The sequence below is a fragment of the Stegostoma tigrinum genome, chromosome 28 (genome assembly GCF_030684315.1).
Source record: "Stegostoma tigrinum isolate sSteTig4 chromosome 28, sSteTig4.hap1, whole genome shotgun sequence".
Taxonomy (NCBI): Eukaryota; Metazoa; Chordata; class Chondrichthyes; order Orectolobiformes; family Stegostomatidae; genus Stegostoma; species Stegostoma tigrinum.
Genome location: NC_081381.1, coordinates 42,562,589 through 42,579,363, shown reverse-complemented (window position 1 = coordinate 42,579,363; position 16,775 = coordinate 42,562,589). Strand labels below are relative to the sequence as shown.

At 43.8% G+C, this 16,775-nt stretch overlaps 1 protein-coding gene across 1 annotated transcript in view; it reads left to right on the top strand.

Annotated features, from left to right (window-relative positions):
- The window catches only part of nphp4 (nephronophthisis 4), a 396,691-nt gene that overhangs the window by 256,537 nt on the left and 123,379 nt on the right, over positions 1-16,775 (top strand). The window contains 1 exon segment of the mRNA XM_059655664.1: positions 6,424-6,476. Within this exon segment, the coding sequence (XP_059511647.1) occupies positions 6,424-6,476 (53 nt within the window).

Genomic DNA, 16,775 nt, shown 5'->3' with positions numbered 1-16,775 from the left:
TGGGATGAAGTTAGTAGGTAGGAGATGGAGGTGCGGCTTGGGGTGGGAGGAAGGGATGGGTGAGAGGAAGAACAGGTTAGGGAGGCAGAGACAGGCTGGACTGGTTTTGGGATGCAGTGGGTGGAGGGGAAGAGCTGGGCTGGTTTTGTGATGCGGTGGGGGGAGGGGAGATTTTGAAGCTGGTGAAGTCCACATTGATACCATTGGGCTGCAGGGTTCCCAAGCAGAATATGAGTTGCTGTTCCTACAACCTTCGGATGGCATCATTGTGGCACTGCAGGTGGCCCATGATGGACATGTCATCTAAAGAATGGGAGGGGAAGTGGAAATGGTTTGCGACTGGGAGGTGCCGTTGTTTATTGCAAACCAAGCGGAGGTGTTGTGCAAAGCAGTCCCCAAGCCTCCGCTTGGTTTCCCCAATGTAGAGGAAGCCACACCGGGTACAATCGATACAGTATAACACATTGACAGATGTGCAGGTGAACCTCTGCTTAATATGGAAAGTCATCTTGGGGCCTGGGATAGGGGTGAGGGAGGAGGTGTGGGGGCAAGTGTAGCATTTCCTGTGGTTGCAAGGGAAGGTGCCGGGTGTGGTGGGGTTGGAGGGCAGTGTGGAGCGAACAAGGGAGTCACGGAGAGAGTGGTCTCTGCGGAAGGCAGACAAGGGTGGGGATGGAAAAATGTCTTGGGTGGTGGGGTCGGATTGTAGATGGTGGAAGTGTCGGAGGATGATGCGTTGTATCTGGAGGTTGGTGGGGTGGTGTGTGAGAACAAGGGGGATCCTCTTTGGGCGGTTGTGGCGGGGGCGGGGTGTGAGGGATGTGTTGCGGGAAATGCAGGAGACGCGATCAAGGGCGTTATTGAGCATATTAAGCAGAGGTTCACCTGCACATCTGCTAATGTGGTATACTGTATCCATTGTACCGGGTGTGGCTTCCTCTACATTGGGGAAATCAAGCGGAGGCTTGGGGACCGCTTTGCACAACACCTCCGCTCGGTTTGCTATAAACAACGGCACCTCCCAGTCGCAAACCATTTCCACTCCCCCTCCCATTCTTTAGATGACATGTCCATCATGGGCCTCCTGCAGTGCCACAATGATGCCACCCGAAGGTTGCAGGAACAGCAACTCATATTCCGCTTGGGAACCCTGCAGCCCAATGGTATCAATGTGGACTTCACCAGCTTCAAAATCTCCCCTTCCCCCACCGCATCCCAAAACCAGCCCAGCTCTTCCCCTCCACCCACTGCATCCCAAAACCAGTCCAGCCTGTCTCTGCCTCCCTAACCTGTTCTTCCTCTCACCCATCCCTTCCTCCCACCCCAAGCCGCACCTCCATCTCCTACCTACTAACCTCATCCCACCTCCTTGACCTGTCCGTCTTCCCTGGACTGACCTATCCCCTCCCTACCTCCCCACCTATACTCTCCTCTCCACCTATCTTCTTTTCTCTCCATCTTCAGTCCGCCTCCCCCTCTCTCTCTATTTATTCCAGAACCCTCTCCCCATCCCCTTCTCTGATGAAGGGTCTCTGTCCGAAACAGCTTTTGTGCTCCTGAGATGCTGCTGGGTCTGCTGTGGTCATCCAGCCTCACAATTTATTATCATGCATCTTTCAATGTACTGGATGGTATTAGCTCTGTTATCTATTGGTCTTGACTCCTTGCCATTTCAGTGTTTTATGGAAAATGCAAATAGCATTTTGAAAATATTTGTATGTTTGTCCTTTCAGTTGGTACTGACCTCTGTAAAAAGAGAAAATAAAACACATTTGTTTACCTTGCAAACAGCTTTTTAAGTAATATGATCCTTAGACTTATTGTAGGCTTGGTGAAAACTCTTGCTCTGGGCTAACCAGTGTATCAATTCACACTCTGTACTGTTGAAGCAAATATTGCAATATAAAAATCTCAGTTGTAAGGAATCCCAATTTTATATTGAATTAAAAATAACACTGATGGTTTTAGTCCCATTGTCCCCGTTTCCCATCCCCATTTCCTACTTCCTGTTTCTTGATTTTTTTTAACCTTACCTTCCGCTCCCCTAACTGTCATAACTAGTTTACATCACTGTGCTTTTTAAAGCTCTAAATGTGCCTGAAGATTGTTGTCTAGGGAATTTCAGTGGCTGAAAATTAGTTTTAAACATCAATTTACCAACTTGTTTAAAGCCCCTACATGGGGTACACTGACAGGGTTGCATCGTGTTTGTAATGGATGACGTTTTTAACATGAGAATTCCGACCCTCACTTGCAAACATTGCAGCTCCTGGAGCTTGTTAATGCCCAGAATACCCAGCTTATCTGTGATGATTGGTCTTTTTAAAAAAATAACCTGTTCCTGTATGGAGTGCATCAGCAGTCTTGGTGGTTGAATTGCCAAAGGAACATTCTCCTTCCATCAGTCAGAGTGTAATAATTTGATAGGGGTCCCCTATGAGATGAGATTGATTTGTAGAGTGTAGGTTGTCACGGAAAATTGAATTTTCAGGCATTTGGTGAGACATGGGTTATTGTGCAAAGCTGATTCCTTTCATCACAAGCAGTCTGTGTACAACTGGCTGTTTCTGAATAAAAGCAATATTCCCTTTCCACTTGTTAGAAATCATTCTACCTCCCATTTCATGTTTAAAGCAAAGATCTTGCCTGTTATGTTGCATATTTCAAGATGTGAATCCCGTCCCCATTTTGACATATAAGTGGGACAAGGATAATTACGGTGGGAAAATTGGGCAAGACCTGTTTCTGCCTCTCTTTCACCATTCCTTTGCAATCCTATGTTTCTCTTGTGCTTTCTGAGATTGTTTGAGATGTGGGTTAGTCATGGAGTGGAGGAATGAAGGACTGTGAAGCTGAGGACTACAGGACCTAATAGCTTCTAAAACAACCAGAACGAAGTCCCAGAGAACTGAGACAGCCTTCTAACCAGCTTGCCTGTCTCCTCTCCACCTACGTTCTCCTCTATCCATCTTCGATCTGCCTTCCCCTCTCTCCCTATTTATTTCAGAATCCTCTCCCCCTACCCTTTTTCTGATGAAGGGTCTAGGCCCGAAACATCAGCTTTTGTGCTCCTGGGATGCTGCTTGTCCTGCTGTGTTCATCCAGCTCCACACTTTGTTGCCTCAGAATGTGCCTCCCACCCCAACGCCCCAAAGGTCACCTAAGACTTGCTTCTGGGGTTAGCATGTCTGACACCATCTCCATGGAATGAAATCTGGGTGTAAAGTCTTCTATTAAGCCAAGGGGTCAACAGGGGGTCTGCTAAGTTTGATCATTTCTTGACTCAGGCTCCCTACCTTGTTCTGAAAATCTGGCCTCTCATGTCTGTATTCTGCAAAGAAAACAACTGAAAGTGTCATCCAGGACAGCTTCTTACATGCAGCAGAGACAGGTGGCAGGGAGGCAGTATCTCTCAGTATTCAGGGTATGCTTTCCTTACTGGGATAATTGTGCACATCTTGTCACGGGAATTGGCATCAGAATCCTGCTTTTAAGTAGATTGGAACTTTCTATCAGAGCATTCGTTACGATTGCAACCTAACAAGCTGCATCAAATCTAACTCATCCTCACAACTAATTTTCTGTGATAGCAGAGATAGTAGGAACTGCAGGTCCTGGAGAATCAGAGATAACAAGGTGTAGAGCTGGATGAACATAGCAGGCCAAGCAGCATCCGAGGAGGAGGAAGGCTGTTGTTTTGAGCCTCAACGCTTCTTCAGAAAAAGGGTCTAGGCCTGAAATGTCAGCCTTCCTGCTCCTCTGACGTTGTTTGGCCTGCTGTGTACATCCAGCTCTACACTGTCTGTGACAGCATATGAGTTGCCTCACGCAAACACCAGTGTAATCTTAATGTGACATTAAGCCTGACTGGTGAAATGGGCTAGATTTTTCTACCTGTTGTCAATGATCTGAGAACTTAATTCCTCAATATTTCTCCATTGAGTAACGGAGCCATACCCTACAAAGATGCTTGGTTCAATCCAATGTCTGTCTTTCCAGTTAGCTGATTTTGATGGGGCAAAAATAGAGACATGACATGTAGTGTAAATACTCTTGATATTGAGACGAAGCTCAAGTTAGCAGAGCTACTGCACAGAGACAGTGCCTAAACGCCCTTTGTTTGGCAGCACTTGATGAATGGAGAGTGCAGGGGTTAATGACAAGTACTTTTACTGTGCGTCAGAGGCCCACACCTCCTTCAGAGATGTGTTTGCACAGTTTGATTAAAATAACTGGATGAGGGGAGGCGTGCTAGCTAGATTTGCAGATGACATAAAGCTTGATACAAAACTATGTCATTGTGAAGACGTAAGGCGTTTGCAGATGGATAGATGGGTTGAGTGAGTGGGCAAAAACTTGACAGACGGAGTATAATCTGAGAAAACATGAAATTGTTCACTTTGGCAGGAAGATTAAAGAAGTTACATAAAGCTTGCAGAATTTTGAGGTGCAGAGGTGTCTAGATGTTTAGGTACGTAAGTGACACAAAAATTTAGTATGCAGGCACAGCAAATAATTGTGAAGGCGAATGGAATGCTATCCTTTAATACGAGAGAAATTGGACATACAGAGAAGGATGCTGCCCTTCAGTTATACAGTTCATTGGTGAGACCACATTTTAAATACTGTGTTCAGAGATAATAGGAACTGCAGATGCTGGAGAGTCCGAGATAACAAAGTGTGGAGTGGATGAATACAGCAGGCCAAGCAGCATCTTAGGAGCACAAAAGCTGATGTTTCGGGCCTAGACCCTTCATCAGAAAAGCCCCTGAGGTTGGTCCGGAGGGAGGAGTGTAACTTCTTCAGGTTAGGAAGCGTCTAGGCCCGAAACATCAGCTTTTGTCTTTTGGCCTTTCTGCAGTGGAGTGCTATTTAAGTAGGTGTGTTCTCAGCCCCAGGTTCTACACGGTAGGGCCTCCCTCCCACCCTCCTCCTCTAACTTAATTAAGAGTCCACAGACTCACAGCAAACAACAAGGGTTGAGGGAAGTGCCTGGTGAGTAAAGTGCGAGGTTTTGGCGAAGAGGCTCAGTGAGGAGATTACGCCACTATTGAAGAGGGTGAAGACGTGACTGCCAAGCTGATTCAGTGTGCTGTGTGCATGATGTGGAACGACAGGGACACTGATGTTTCTGGCTCCTATAGCTGTGGTAAGTGTGTACACATTCAGCTTCTGAAGGAAGTTGTTGCAGCTCTGAAGAAAGAACTAGATGGCCTCGGGCTCATCCGAGAGAATGAGAATTTTCTGGACAGGACCTTCAGCGAGGTCATTACACCAAGGATACCTGCAGGGAGAAGGGGCATGTTGATGACGAAGGAAGACGTGAATGAAGTACGAGAGACTTCAGGGGAAGCACCTATTGTAAACAGGCTGATTGTCTTGGAAACTGTCAAGACAGATGACATTGCCAGTCTGAGAGGTGGACAGGTGTGCAAGTCAAAAATTGGTGTCGAGGCAGAGCTGAGAAGTCAGACATCACGGAGAGCTGTGGTAATAGGGGACTCCATTGTGAGAGGGACTGACAGGGGTTTCTGTGGCAACAGGCGAGATTTGAGGATGGTGTGTTGCCTTCCTGGTGCCAGGATCCAGGACATCACTGACAGAGTGCAGAGAATCCTCGAGGGTGAAGGTGAAGACCCAGAGGTGGTGGTGCATGTCGGCACTAATGACGTTGGGAAGAAAAGGAGGAGCATTCTACAGCGGGACTTCAGAGAACTCGGAAGAAGGCTGAAAAGCAGGACTTACAGGGTGGTTATCTCTGGTTTGCTTCCAGTTCCACGGGCTGGAGAGGGCAGGAACAGAGAGATAATGGACTTGAACGTGTGGCTGAAGGACTGGTGCCGGAAGCAAGGATTTAAATTCTTGGATCACTGGGGTATGTTTTGTGGTAAGAATAAATTGTATAAGAGGGACAGTTTGCATCTTAATAGGTGGGGCACCAGCTTTCTGGCAGGCAGGTTTGCCCCTGCAACACAGGTGTGTTTAAAATAAGTAATGGGGGGGAGGGGCCAAACTGGAAATTTAAGAATGAAGTTAAAGGGAAAGTGAGAATAAGAGAAGTTAAGAAGGACAACAGAATCAACAGACCAGAAAACTCAAGAAGGGATCCTACAGTATGGCCAAGTGAAATAGGGATTGATAAGAAGGGTGAGGGGAGAAACAAATTAAAAATATTATATATGAATGCCCGAAGCATAAGAAATAAGGTGGATGAGCTTGAGGCTCAGTTGGAAGTTGGCAAGTACGATGTTGTGGGGATAACTGAGACGTGGCTTCAAGTGGACAGGGCCTGGGAAATGAATATTCAAGGCTATAGGTGCTATTGAAAGGACAGACTGGTCGGCGGAGGGGGTGGGGTTGCCCTGTTGGTGAGGAATGATATTCAGTCCCTTGTGAGGGGGGACATAGAGCCAGGAGATGTAGAGTCAGTATGGATAGAGCTGAGAAATTTTAAGGGTAGAAAGACCCTAATGGGAGTTATCTGCAGGCCCCCAGACAGTAGTCAGGAGGTAGGGTGCAAGTTGAATCAGGAGTTGAAATTGGCCCGTCACAAAGGTATCACTACAGTTGTTATGGGAGATTTCAACATGCAGGTAGGCTAGGAGAATCAGGATGGTACTGGACCCCATGAAAGGGAGTCTGTGGAACACCTCTGAGATGGATTCTTAGAATAGCTTGTACTGGAGCCTACCAGGGAGGAGGCAATTCTGGATCTGGTGTTGTGCAATGAACCGGATTTGATCAGGGACCTCAAAGTAAAGGAGCCATTAGGAGGTCGTGACCATAATACGATAAGTTTTAATCTGCAGTTTGAGAGGGAGAAGGTAGAATCGGAAGTGTCAGTATTGCGGTTGAATAAAGGGAACTATGGAGCCATGAGGGAGGAGCTGGCCAAAGTTCAGTGGTACAATACCCTCGCAGGGATGGCAGTGGAACAACAATGGCCGGTATTTCTGGATATAATGCAGAAGGTGCAGGATCAGTTCATTCCAAAGAGGAAGAAAGATCCTAAGGGGAGGCAGGGGCGGCCATGGCTGACAAGGGAAGTTAAGGACTTTATAAAGATAAAAGAGAAGAAGTATAACATAGCAAAGATGAGCGGGAAGCTGGAGGACTGGGAAGCTTTTAAAGAGCAACAGCGGATAACTAAAAAGGCAATACACAGAGAAAAAATGAGCTATGAAGGAAAACTGCCCAAAAATATAAAGGAGGATAGTAAAAGCTTTTTCAGGTATGTGAAAAGAAAATAAATGGTTAAGACTAAAATTGGGCCCTTGAAGTCAGAAACGGGTGAATTTATTATGGGGAACTAGGAAATGGCAGAAGAGTTGAATAGTTACTTTGGATCTGTCTTCACTCGGGAAGACACAAGCAATCTCCCAGATGCAATAGTAGCTGAAGGACCTAGGGTTATGAACGAACTGAAGGGTATTTATAGTAGGTAGGAAATGGTGTTGGATAGACTGTTAGGTCTGAAGGTCAATAAGTCCCCGGGACCTGATGGTCTGCATCCCAGGGTACTTAAGGAGGTGGCTCTAGAAATTGTGGACGCGTTGGTAATTATTTTCCAAGGTTCTATAGATTCAGGGTCAGTTCCTGCGGATTGGAGGATGGTAAATGTTGTCCCACTTTTCAAGAAAGGAGGGAGAGAGAAAACAGGAAATTATAGACCAGTTAGCCTGACGTTAGTGGTGGGAAAGATGAAATTACGACTCATTTGGATAGCAGTAACAGAATAGGTCAGAGTCAGCATGGATTTATGAAGGGGAAATCGTGCTTGACTAATCTTCTGGAATTTTTTGAGGATGTATCTATGAAGATGGATAAGGGAGAACCAGTGGATGTAGTGTACCTGGACTTTCAGAAAGCCTTTAATAAAGTCCCGCATAGGAGATTGGTGAGCAAAATTAGGGCACATGGTATTGGGGACAAAATACTGAGTTGGATTGAAAATTGGCTGGCTGACAGGAAGCAAAGAGTAGTGATAAATGGGTCCCTTTCAGAATGGCAGGCAGTGACCAGTGGGGTACCACAAGGTTCGGTGCTGGGACCGCAGCTGTTTACGATATATATTAATGATATAGACGAAGGCATTAAAAGTAATATTAGCAAATTTGCTGATGACACAAAGTTGGGTGGCAGTGTGAAATGTGAGGAGGATGTTATGAGAATACAGGGTGACTTGGACAGGCTAGGTCAGTGGACGGATGCATGGCAGATGCAGTTTAATGTGGATAAATGTGTGGTTATACACTTTGGTGGCAAGAACAGGAAGGCAGATTACTATCTCAATGGAGTCAAGTTAGGTAAAGGGGAAGCTCAACAAGATCTAGGTGTTCTTGTACTCAGTCAATGAAAACAAGCATGCAGGTACAGCAGGCAGTGAAGAAAGCTAATAGCATGCTGGCCTTCATAACAAGAGGAATTGAGTATAGGAGAAAAGAGGTCCTTCTGCAGCTGTACAGGGCCCTGGTGAGACCGTACCTGGAATATTGTGTGCAGTTTTGGTCTCCAGATTGAGGAAGGACATACTTGCTATTGAGGGAGTGCAGCGTAGGTTCACGAGGTCAATTCCCGGAATGGTGGGACTATCATTTGTTGAAAGATTGGAGTGACTGGGCTTGTATACGCTTGAGTTTAGAAGGATGAGAGGGGATCTGATTGAGGCGTATAAGATTATTAAGGGATTGGACACTCTGGAGGCAGGAAGCATGTTTCCGCTGATGGGTGAGTCCAGAACCAGAGGACACAGTTTAAAAATAAGGGGTAAGCCATTTAGAACAGTTGAGGAAAAACTTCTTCACCCAGAGAGTGGTGGATACATGGAATGCTCTGCCTCAGAAGGTAATGGAGGCCAAGTCTCTGGATACTTTCAAGAAAGAGATGGATAGAGCTCTTAAAGATAGTGGAATCAAGGGTTGTGGGGATAAGGCTGGAACAGGATTCTGATTGTTGATGATCAGCCATGATCATAATGGTGGTGCTGGCTTGAAGGGCCGAATGGCCTACTCCAGCACCTATTGTCTATTGTCTATTGTGCTCCTAAGATGCTGCTTGGCCTGCTGTGTTCATCCAGCTACCCACTTTGTTATTTTAAATACTGTGTGTAGTTTTGGTCTCATTTTTTACAGAAGGATGTAAATCTGTTGGAGGAGATTTGTTAAATTGATATCTGGAATGAGAGGATTGTGTTTTGAAGAAGGTTGGATAGACTGTGATTGTTCTCACTGGAATCAAGAACAGCAAATGGTGACTGAACTGAATTGTATAAAGCTCTGAACTACCTTGACAAGGTGGAGGTGAAATGATGTTTCCTCATTTGGATTAGTGCACATCAAAGGAGGTGTTCAAAATTAGGGATTGCTCTTTCAGGACTGAGGTGAAGAGAATCTTTTTCAGAGTGTTGTGCCACTTTGAAACACACTGCCTCAAAAAGTGTCTGAGGTGGGGTGTTTGAGTATTTTTAAGGTGGAGGTAGGTAGAAGAAAGAATCAAAGGTTGTTGGGAATAAATGACAATGAGGATTTAAAACACAGACAGATAAGCAGCAATCTTAGTGAAAGGCAGATCAGGTTTGACAGCTGGAATGACTGACTTCTGCTCCTAATTTGTATGTTCATGTGATCACTGGCTCATACTGTGAATGATTGGGTGAGGACAGGATAGATTTCAGCTGTACTGCAAATTATTAAAGAATAGTGCTTTGGCATTCACTGTTGAAGCCTCGCACATCAGAAATAGCCACTTGATGGGCAGGCGGTTTATTGAAAAGCTCCCAACTGCTCAGGAACTGTTTTTAAAGAAAGGATTAGCAAGGAGTTGTCGAAAAATGAAGGGTAAATATTTTAGGCATGAGGTTGGGAAATACATGGAGACTCAGAGAATTGTGGAAAGTTCAAACTCAGTTGGTGTGTGATTGATTATTAATTTTAAAGCGGAGATTGACAGGTTTTTTGCTATCCAAAAATATTAAGGGGTATAGGCCAGAGGGCAGTATATGGAGCTAGGTTGCAGATGAGCAATGAACTCATTGACAACTAGGATATGTTTGGGGATAAATAGTTCCTCTCAATCCTCTCCTGTCAGATTCCTTTCTCATCTGTTGACACTTTGAGATAAAGCTATAGATTCCCAGTGATGTATTTATTTATTTTTAGCACATTTACTCAATCCAGGATTGAATCTGATCGATGAAACCATTGACAGTATTCAGCAGAACTTTTGCCTGTTGAGGGCCAAGGTCTTCCTTTATATTTTCTTGGAAAAAGCCATCGTTTGACATGCTTATTAATGCATTCAATGGGTATGGAACTGCACCGAATAAAGAATAAGTATCTGCAGGTGATAAGATGAGGTCAAAAGTTATCTTGTGTGCTTTATAACATTTGACGAGTGATGGCTACCAATGTCTTCATGTTCTTTTGTGGAACTTGCCAAATAATTGTGCTTGTGTTTTTATCTGTAGGTGGAAAAACCTCTGATGCTTCGAAATATCCACCTGATCAAATGGTGAGTAGGCTTTTAGGTTAACATTTGAAACCTTTTATTTCCTTCATCCACCTGCTAGTTCTAAATTCTGAAAACTTGTCCTGTGCCATAAACCATTTTCTGTTGTAGCTAGAGGTCTGTCTGGCTGAAAAACAACCCAAAAGGTCACAAGTTCAAATCCCACTGTGACAACTTGTGAAATTAAATTGAATAATTTTTATCTTGTAAATTACGAGGCTGGTGTGATACAGTGACAATGCAAGCTGCTGTATGTTGGTTAGATTTACTTCGTGTCAAATCAGTTACGGTTTTTAATCTTCAGCTTTATCTTTAGCTTTTTCAAACACCATTTATGCCATCCTGTATTTCACACTTTTGTTCACTGTATCTCACCATCAGTTACCCGCTGATCCCATTCCGGGGTTTAACCTGAAACTTGCGAGTATTTTGTTCAAGAGGTAAATAGGGTGGAAGTTGTATTATAGTCATACATAACTCTGGTTAGCCTTTATGTAGCCTGGATTCATTCTGGGCATTGCAGGGCAGCAAAGATATTTTGGAGGATATGAAGCTAGAATGACACCAAGGCTAAAAGATTGAGTTGTTGAGACAGATTGCATAGGCCTGCATTTACTTCAATTTTGAAGATTAAGGATTGATTAAATTGGGATATTGCGGGGATTATGTAGAGTGAAGAGAAAGAAGCTGTTTCAGCCCAATTTTTTTTCAGGTGGAATAGTCCACAAATGAAGGCTAAACTTTTTAGGAGTGAAATTAGGAAGCATTTGTATACAAAAAGGATCATGAAAAACAAGGATTATAAGACGTTCAAGCTCTTCTGATTAATTGTTGCTTTTAAGACTGAGATCGACCGCTTTCTTGCTATCAAAATATGTTGAAGAGATATCGGGCTAAGGCAGTATGTGGCGTGAAGTTTACGTAGGAGCAATGGACTCATAGACTGAATATGTTTGAGGGAATGAATAACCTACTCCTATTCCTTTCTTCTGATCAGAGGTTTTCTTCCTCATCTACTGGCACATTGAGGAAATGCCATATATTCCTGAGAGCTTAATTGCCCTGTGCATATTTAACCAACTCAGGATCTGAATCTGATTTATAATGAAACCAATGACTTTACTTGGCAGAACCTTTGTCTGGTGAGAACTTAAGCCTTCCCTTATGACTACTCGGAGGAAGCAATCACTAAGAATTGTAAGCCTGCGGATTGTTTCTATTTAAATAATCATCCAGTTCCCTCTTGAATGCCTGAATTAAACTTACCTCCATCACCTGGCTACTTGCTGAGTGGGGGGGGAAAAGAAATTCTCACTCAAAACTGAATCGTTTGCAAAACACTTTCAAACTGTACCTTGTTGTTTCCAATCTATTTACAAGTGGGAACAGTTTCTCTCTGTTCAGAACCCTCTTGATTTTGAAAACTTCTTTTAGCCTTCCCTCTCCCAACATCTCTTATACATAGGCCAACAGATACTGAGTTTGATTCTTGCCCAATGCTGAGTTTGTTCATCTTACTCGAGGTAGTGAGTGAAGTGCTGAAAATCCTTTTGACACCTGTTAGCCAGGAAGGTAAGAAACCAAACAAAATACGATGAAAGCAAAGTACTCCAGATGCTGCAAGCTGAAACAAAGAAAAGAAAGTGCTGGAAACTTGCTTTGCAGCTGACAAGAGGTAAAAATTAAGCATTATTTCTACTTGCCTGTCAGAAAGCTGCCACCAAGATACAATCAGGTGTCTTTAACAGTTTCACCACCTGACATTGCCTAAGTTCACAAACAAATGTAAAATGTTCCCTTGACTTGAGATATGTCAGTGTTGCTGAGACTTCTGCTGCAGTACTTTGGTAAGATTCTACTTCACTCAGGAGTGGAGGTAGGGGTTGAGGTGGGAAGAGAAAATTGCAGACAAAGGTGCCCGTGGTTACTAAGTGATGGTTCTAATGCAACAGCAAGTCTTCAGTAGAGTTGTTGGGAAACAGATTTTCCCAAACAGAGTTGAGCTGCCACTATTATCTGTTTGTCGGCAGTTATCCCGTTTCCAACAGTCGCCTTCTCAGTATTTAATTACAAGCCTTCCTACAAACAGAACATTGCTGAGGCAGTTTAGTGATCATCGTACACACCCAAAAATGACTTCAATCCACCAGGTAGGACCTTCAGTGATTAACAAGAAGAACACTTCCTATTTCCACTTAGACAATAATGTTTTAGTTAGTCACTTAGAGGAATTTGGAAAAACCAATTGTGTTAATTTATTATTTTGAAATTAAATATTCAACTTCTCCAGTTGAGACAGTTCTCTTGCCTGTTAAGTACATCAGGAACATTGAACATATGCACAAATCTCTGCTTTATTCAGCTTTCTCATATATCATCGCCTGTTGTTCACCTATCCTGTTTGGGCTGTGTATTTTACTGGGAGAATTTGCAGGCAATGTCCTGCTCAAAAACCATTCATCAAGATGCAGTCAGAGTGATAGCTGTCCTGCCATTTCAAAACAAATTGACAAAAATATCAGCAAGTTACATTTTTCTTTCATCCACAAAACACTAGAGTGACTTCCTTGTCACCATGCGTAACCAAATGTACTGATCTACTACTCTCCAGCATATGCCTGACTTTATGATGGTCCTCCCTGGATAGCCATGGATCATCTCACCCAGCTGACGCCCACTGTTTTGAGTTGAATCCTGCCTGCACTGCAGCTTGTACAAGTCACCGTATTGCTGTTGAGTTCTGGGCCTTTTGCCAGACCTACTTCAGTGTCGCTGCAGCTTCACACTCTGTCTTCACTTCCATTTATTGCTGGTCCCGGTTGTATGTGAGGCTTGGGTTTTGTCACTCACAGCTTTCTTGCCTTCTCCATACTCTCGAAACATGCACCAGAATTCGATGTATACGTCCTTCTATCTCAGTTTCAAAAGGAGACGCATTAGATTTTCTGATTGCTTACAGAAAGCATTGTTAGTCGGAGGGACTAATTCAAGCACTTAAAGTGCATACACGTTCTTTAAAACTTGCACCAGTTTATTGGAATTTTGCTGAAATAATCAGTTTAAGGCAATGAAAACCATCTCCAAAACAACCAAACTTTTCAGAGGCATACAAGTCAAAAATTACATGCCGAAGTTTTAAAAAAAAACAAGGTCTAGGGAAATGAAATAAAAAAATTTAAAATTCGAGGCAGTGTTACAAATTATATTTACCTTTTTAAACTTTAAACAAAGCCTTGCATTTTAACTATGGATATTGTAATCATAATATTGAGTCGTTTGTTACTGTCTGAAAAATCACAAGGGTGCAAAGTGTACGTTTGAACCAGAAAATGATAATGTATAATTTGAGTTTTATAACAGATTGAACCCATTATGTTTTGAAGCCAAACTTTTTAAGGCTCAAATAGGCATGACACCTGAATCTTTGCATGTACGATTTGATATCTAGTGTGGTGCAATAGACATGAATGATTCCTACAGACCTGCCTCAATTTAAATTGTAAGGTAATGTGGAAGTTGGCAACTACTGCTGTGCTCTAGGGCAATATGACAGTCTGAAGACAGAAAGAAGACCTCTAATGAGGCATGTCTTAACTGGGGGAGATGACAGGGTAAAGCTTATTAAGCAGTCGAAGGAAGTTCTGGATGTGAGTTTGCTCGCTGAGCTGGAAGGTTAGTTTTCAGACGTTTCGTCACCATTCTAGGTAACATCATCAGTGAGCCTCCGATGAAGCGGTGGTGTTATGTCCCGCTTTCTATTTATCTGCTTAGGTTTCCTTGGGTTGGTGATGTCAGGAAATGACATCACCAACCCAAGGAAACCTAAACAGATAAATAGAAAGCGGGACATAACACCAGCGCTTCGTCGGAGGCTCACTGATGATGTTACCTAGAATGGTGACGAAACGTCTGAAAACTAACCTTCCAGCTCAGCGAGCAAACTCACATCCAGAACCTCAACCTGAGCTACAAATCTTCTCAAAACTCGCAAGTCGAAGGAAGCGTTGATTAACAGTGATTGTAGAGGAGGGTGTGACACATATAGGCCAGCAGATACTAGATTTGAGTCTTACTCTATGCTGAATTTGCTTCACTTACTTCAGGTAGTGACCAGGATACTGAAGATCCCTTTGGCACCCATTAGCTGGGAAGGGAAGAAACCAATCAAAATACAATAAAAGCAAAGTACTGCAGATGCTGGGAAACATCTCAGCCCCTGATATTGCCTAAGTTCGCAAATATAAAATGGCCCCTTGACTTGGGATTCAGTGTTACTGAGACTTCAGATTCTATGGCAACAAAACATAGAGGTAGCGGATGAGGTGCGAAGAGAAAAATTGCAGACAGAGGCTCTTGTGGTTACTAAGTGATGGTTCCATTACAACAGCAAGTCTTTAATACAGTTGTTGGGAAACAGATTTTCCCAAACAGCGTTGAGCTGCCACTATTATCTATTTGTCTGCAGTTATCTCGTTCCCAGCAGTCTTTACCTCAGTACTCAACTACAAGTCTTCCGATGAACAGAACATTGCTGAGGCAGTTTAGTCGTCACCGTACATTTTCAAAAATGACTTCAATCCACCAGGTAGGACCTTCAGTGATTAACAAAAAGAATGCTTCCAATTTCCACTTAGACAGCAATTTTTTAGTTAGCCACTCAGAGGAACTTGGAAAATTCGCTTTGTTTGTTATTTTTGACTTATCCATTTCAGGCATATTTTCCTTTAAAACTACATTTAAAGCTTCAGGAGCTCCAAATTATGTGTCTGAAATGGAAATATTTACATGAAGGAGATATCCAATTGTGTTAATTTATTGTTTGGAAATTACATTCAAAATCTCTCAATAAAACACTTCTTTTGCCTGTTAAGTACATAAGGAACATTGAACACATGTGCAAATCCGTTTTATTCAGTCTTGTTATGCATCATCACTGATTGTTATTTGCCTATTTCTGTTGCATATTACTCGGAAAGAATTTGTAGGTAACATTTTGCTCAAAAACCATTCATCAAGATATAGACAGAATGATTGTCAATAAATGTGGAGCTGGGAAAAGCAGGTCAGACAGCATCTGAGGAGCAGAAAAGGTGAAGTTTTGGGCCAAAACCCTTTGCCAAGACTGAGGAGGAGGAGGAGAGACCAGAAATAAATAGAGAGGCGGGGAGGCGGCGGGGGGTGGGTGTTGGGGGAGGGTAGGTGAGATAGGTGGAAGCTGCTACAGGGTTATTGTGGTTGGTCAGTGGGAAGGTGAGTAGGCAGGTGGACAGATTGGGGATGGAGAGATTTTGAAGCTGGTGGTGCAGTTAGGTGGTTGTTGTGGCTGGCCAGTGGGAAAGGTGATGCGTGCTCCCGTGTGGAACTCGGACGGTTCATCAATTTTGCCAACACCTTCCACAGCACCTTGAAATTCACCCGAACCATTTCTAACAATTCCCTCCCCTTCCCGGACCTCTAAGTCCATCTCTGATAACTACTTCACCACTGACATCCATTTCAAACCCAATGACTCCCACAATTACCTTAACTACACTGCCTCTCATCTACCATCCTGCAAAAATTTATTCCATACTCACAATTCCTCAGCCTCTGCTGCACCTTCTCCCAGAATGAGGCATTCTATTCTCAGACATCCCAGATTTCCTCCTCCTTTAGAGACCATAGTTTCTTCTCCTCTATAATTAAGGATGCCCTCAACCGCATCTCCCCAATTTCCCACATTTCTGCCCACAAGCCCCTCCTCCAACGACAATAAGGATAGAGTCCCCTTAGTTAACACATACCACCCCACCAACATCCAAATCCAACATATCGTCCTCTGACATTTCTGCCACCTACAATCAGACTCCATGACCAAAAAGATATTTCCCTCCCCATTCCTGTCTGCTTTCCACAGGAACCATTCACTTTGTGGCCCTTTGTCAGCCCCTCCACCACACTCGGTACCTTTCCCTGCAACTGCAGGAGGAGCAACACCTGCCCTTACATTTCCCACCTCACCTCCATCCAAGGCCCCAAACAATCCTTCCAAATCCAGCAGAGATTCACCTGCACTCTTCTGACCTCATCTACTGCAGTGATTGCTCCCGATGTGGTCTCCTCCATATCCAGGAGACCGAACACAGACTTGGGGATATTGTAGAATATCTGTCCTCTGCATGCAACGACCAACCCGACCTCTGGTTGCCACCCACTTTAACTCCCACCCCTCACCCCCAACTCCCCTGCTGACATGTCCAGCCTTGGCCTCCTCCACTGTCGGAGTGAGG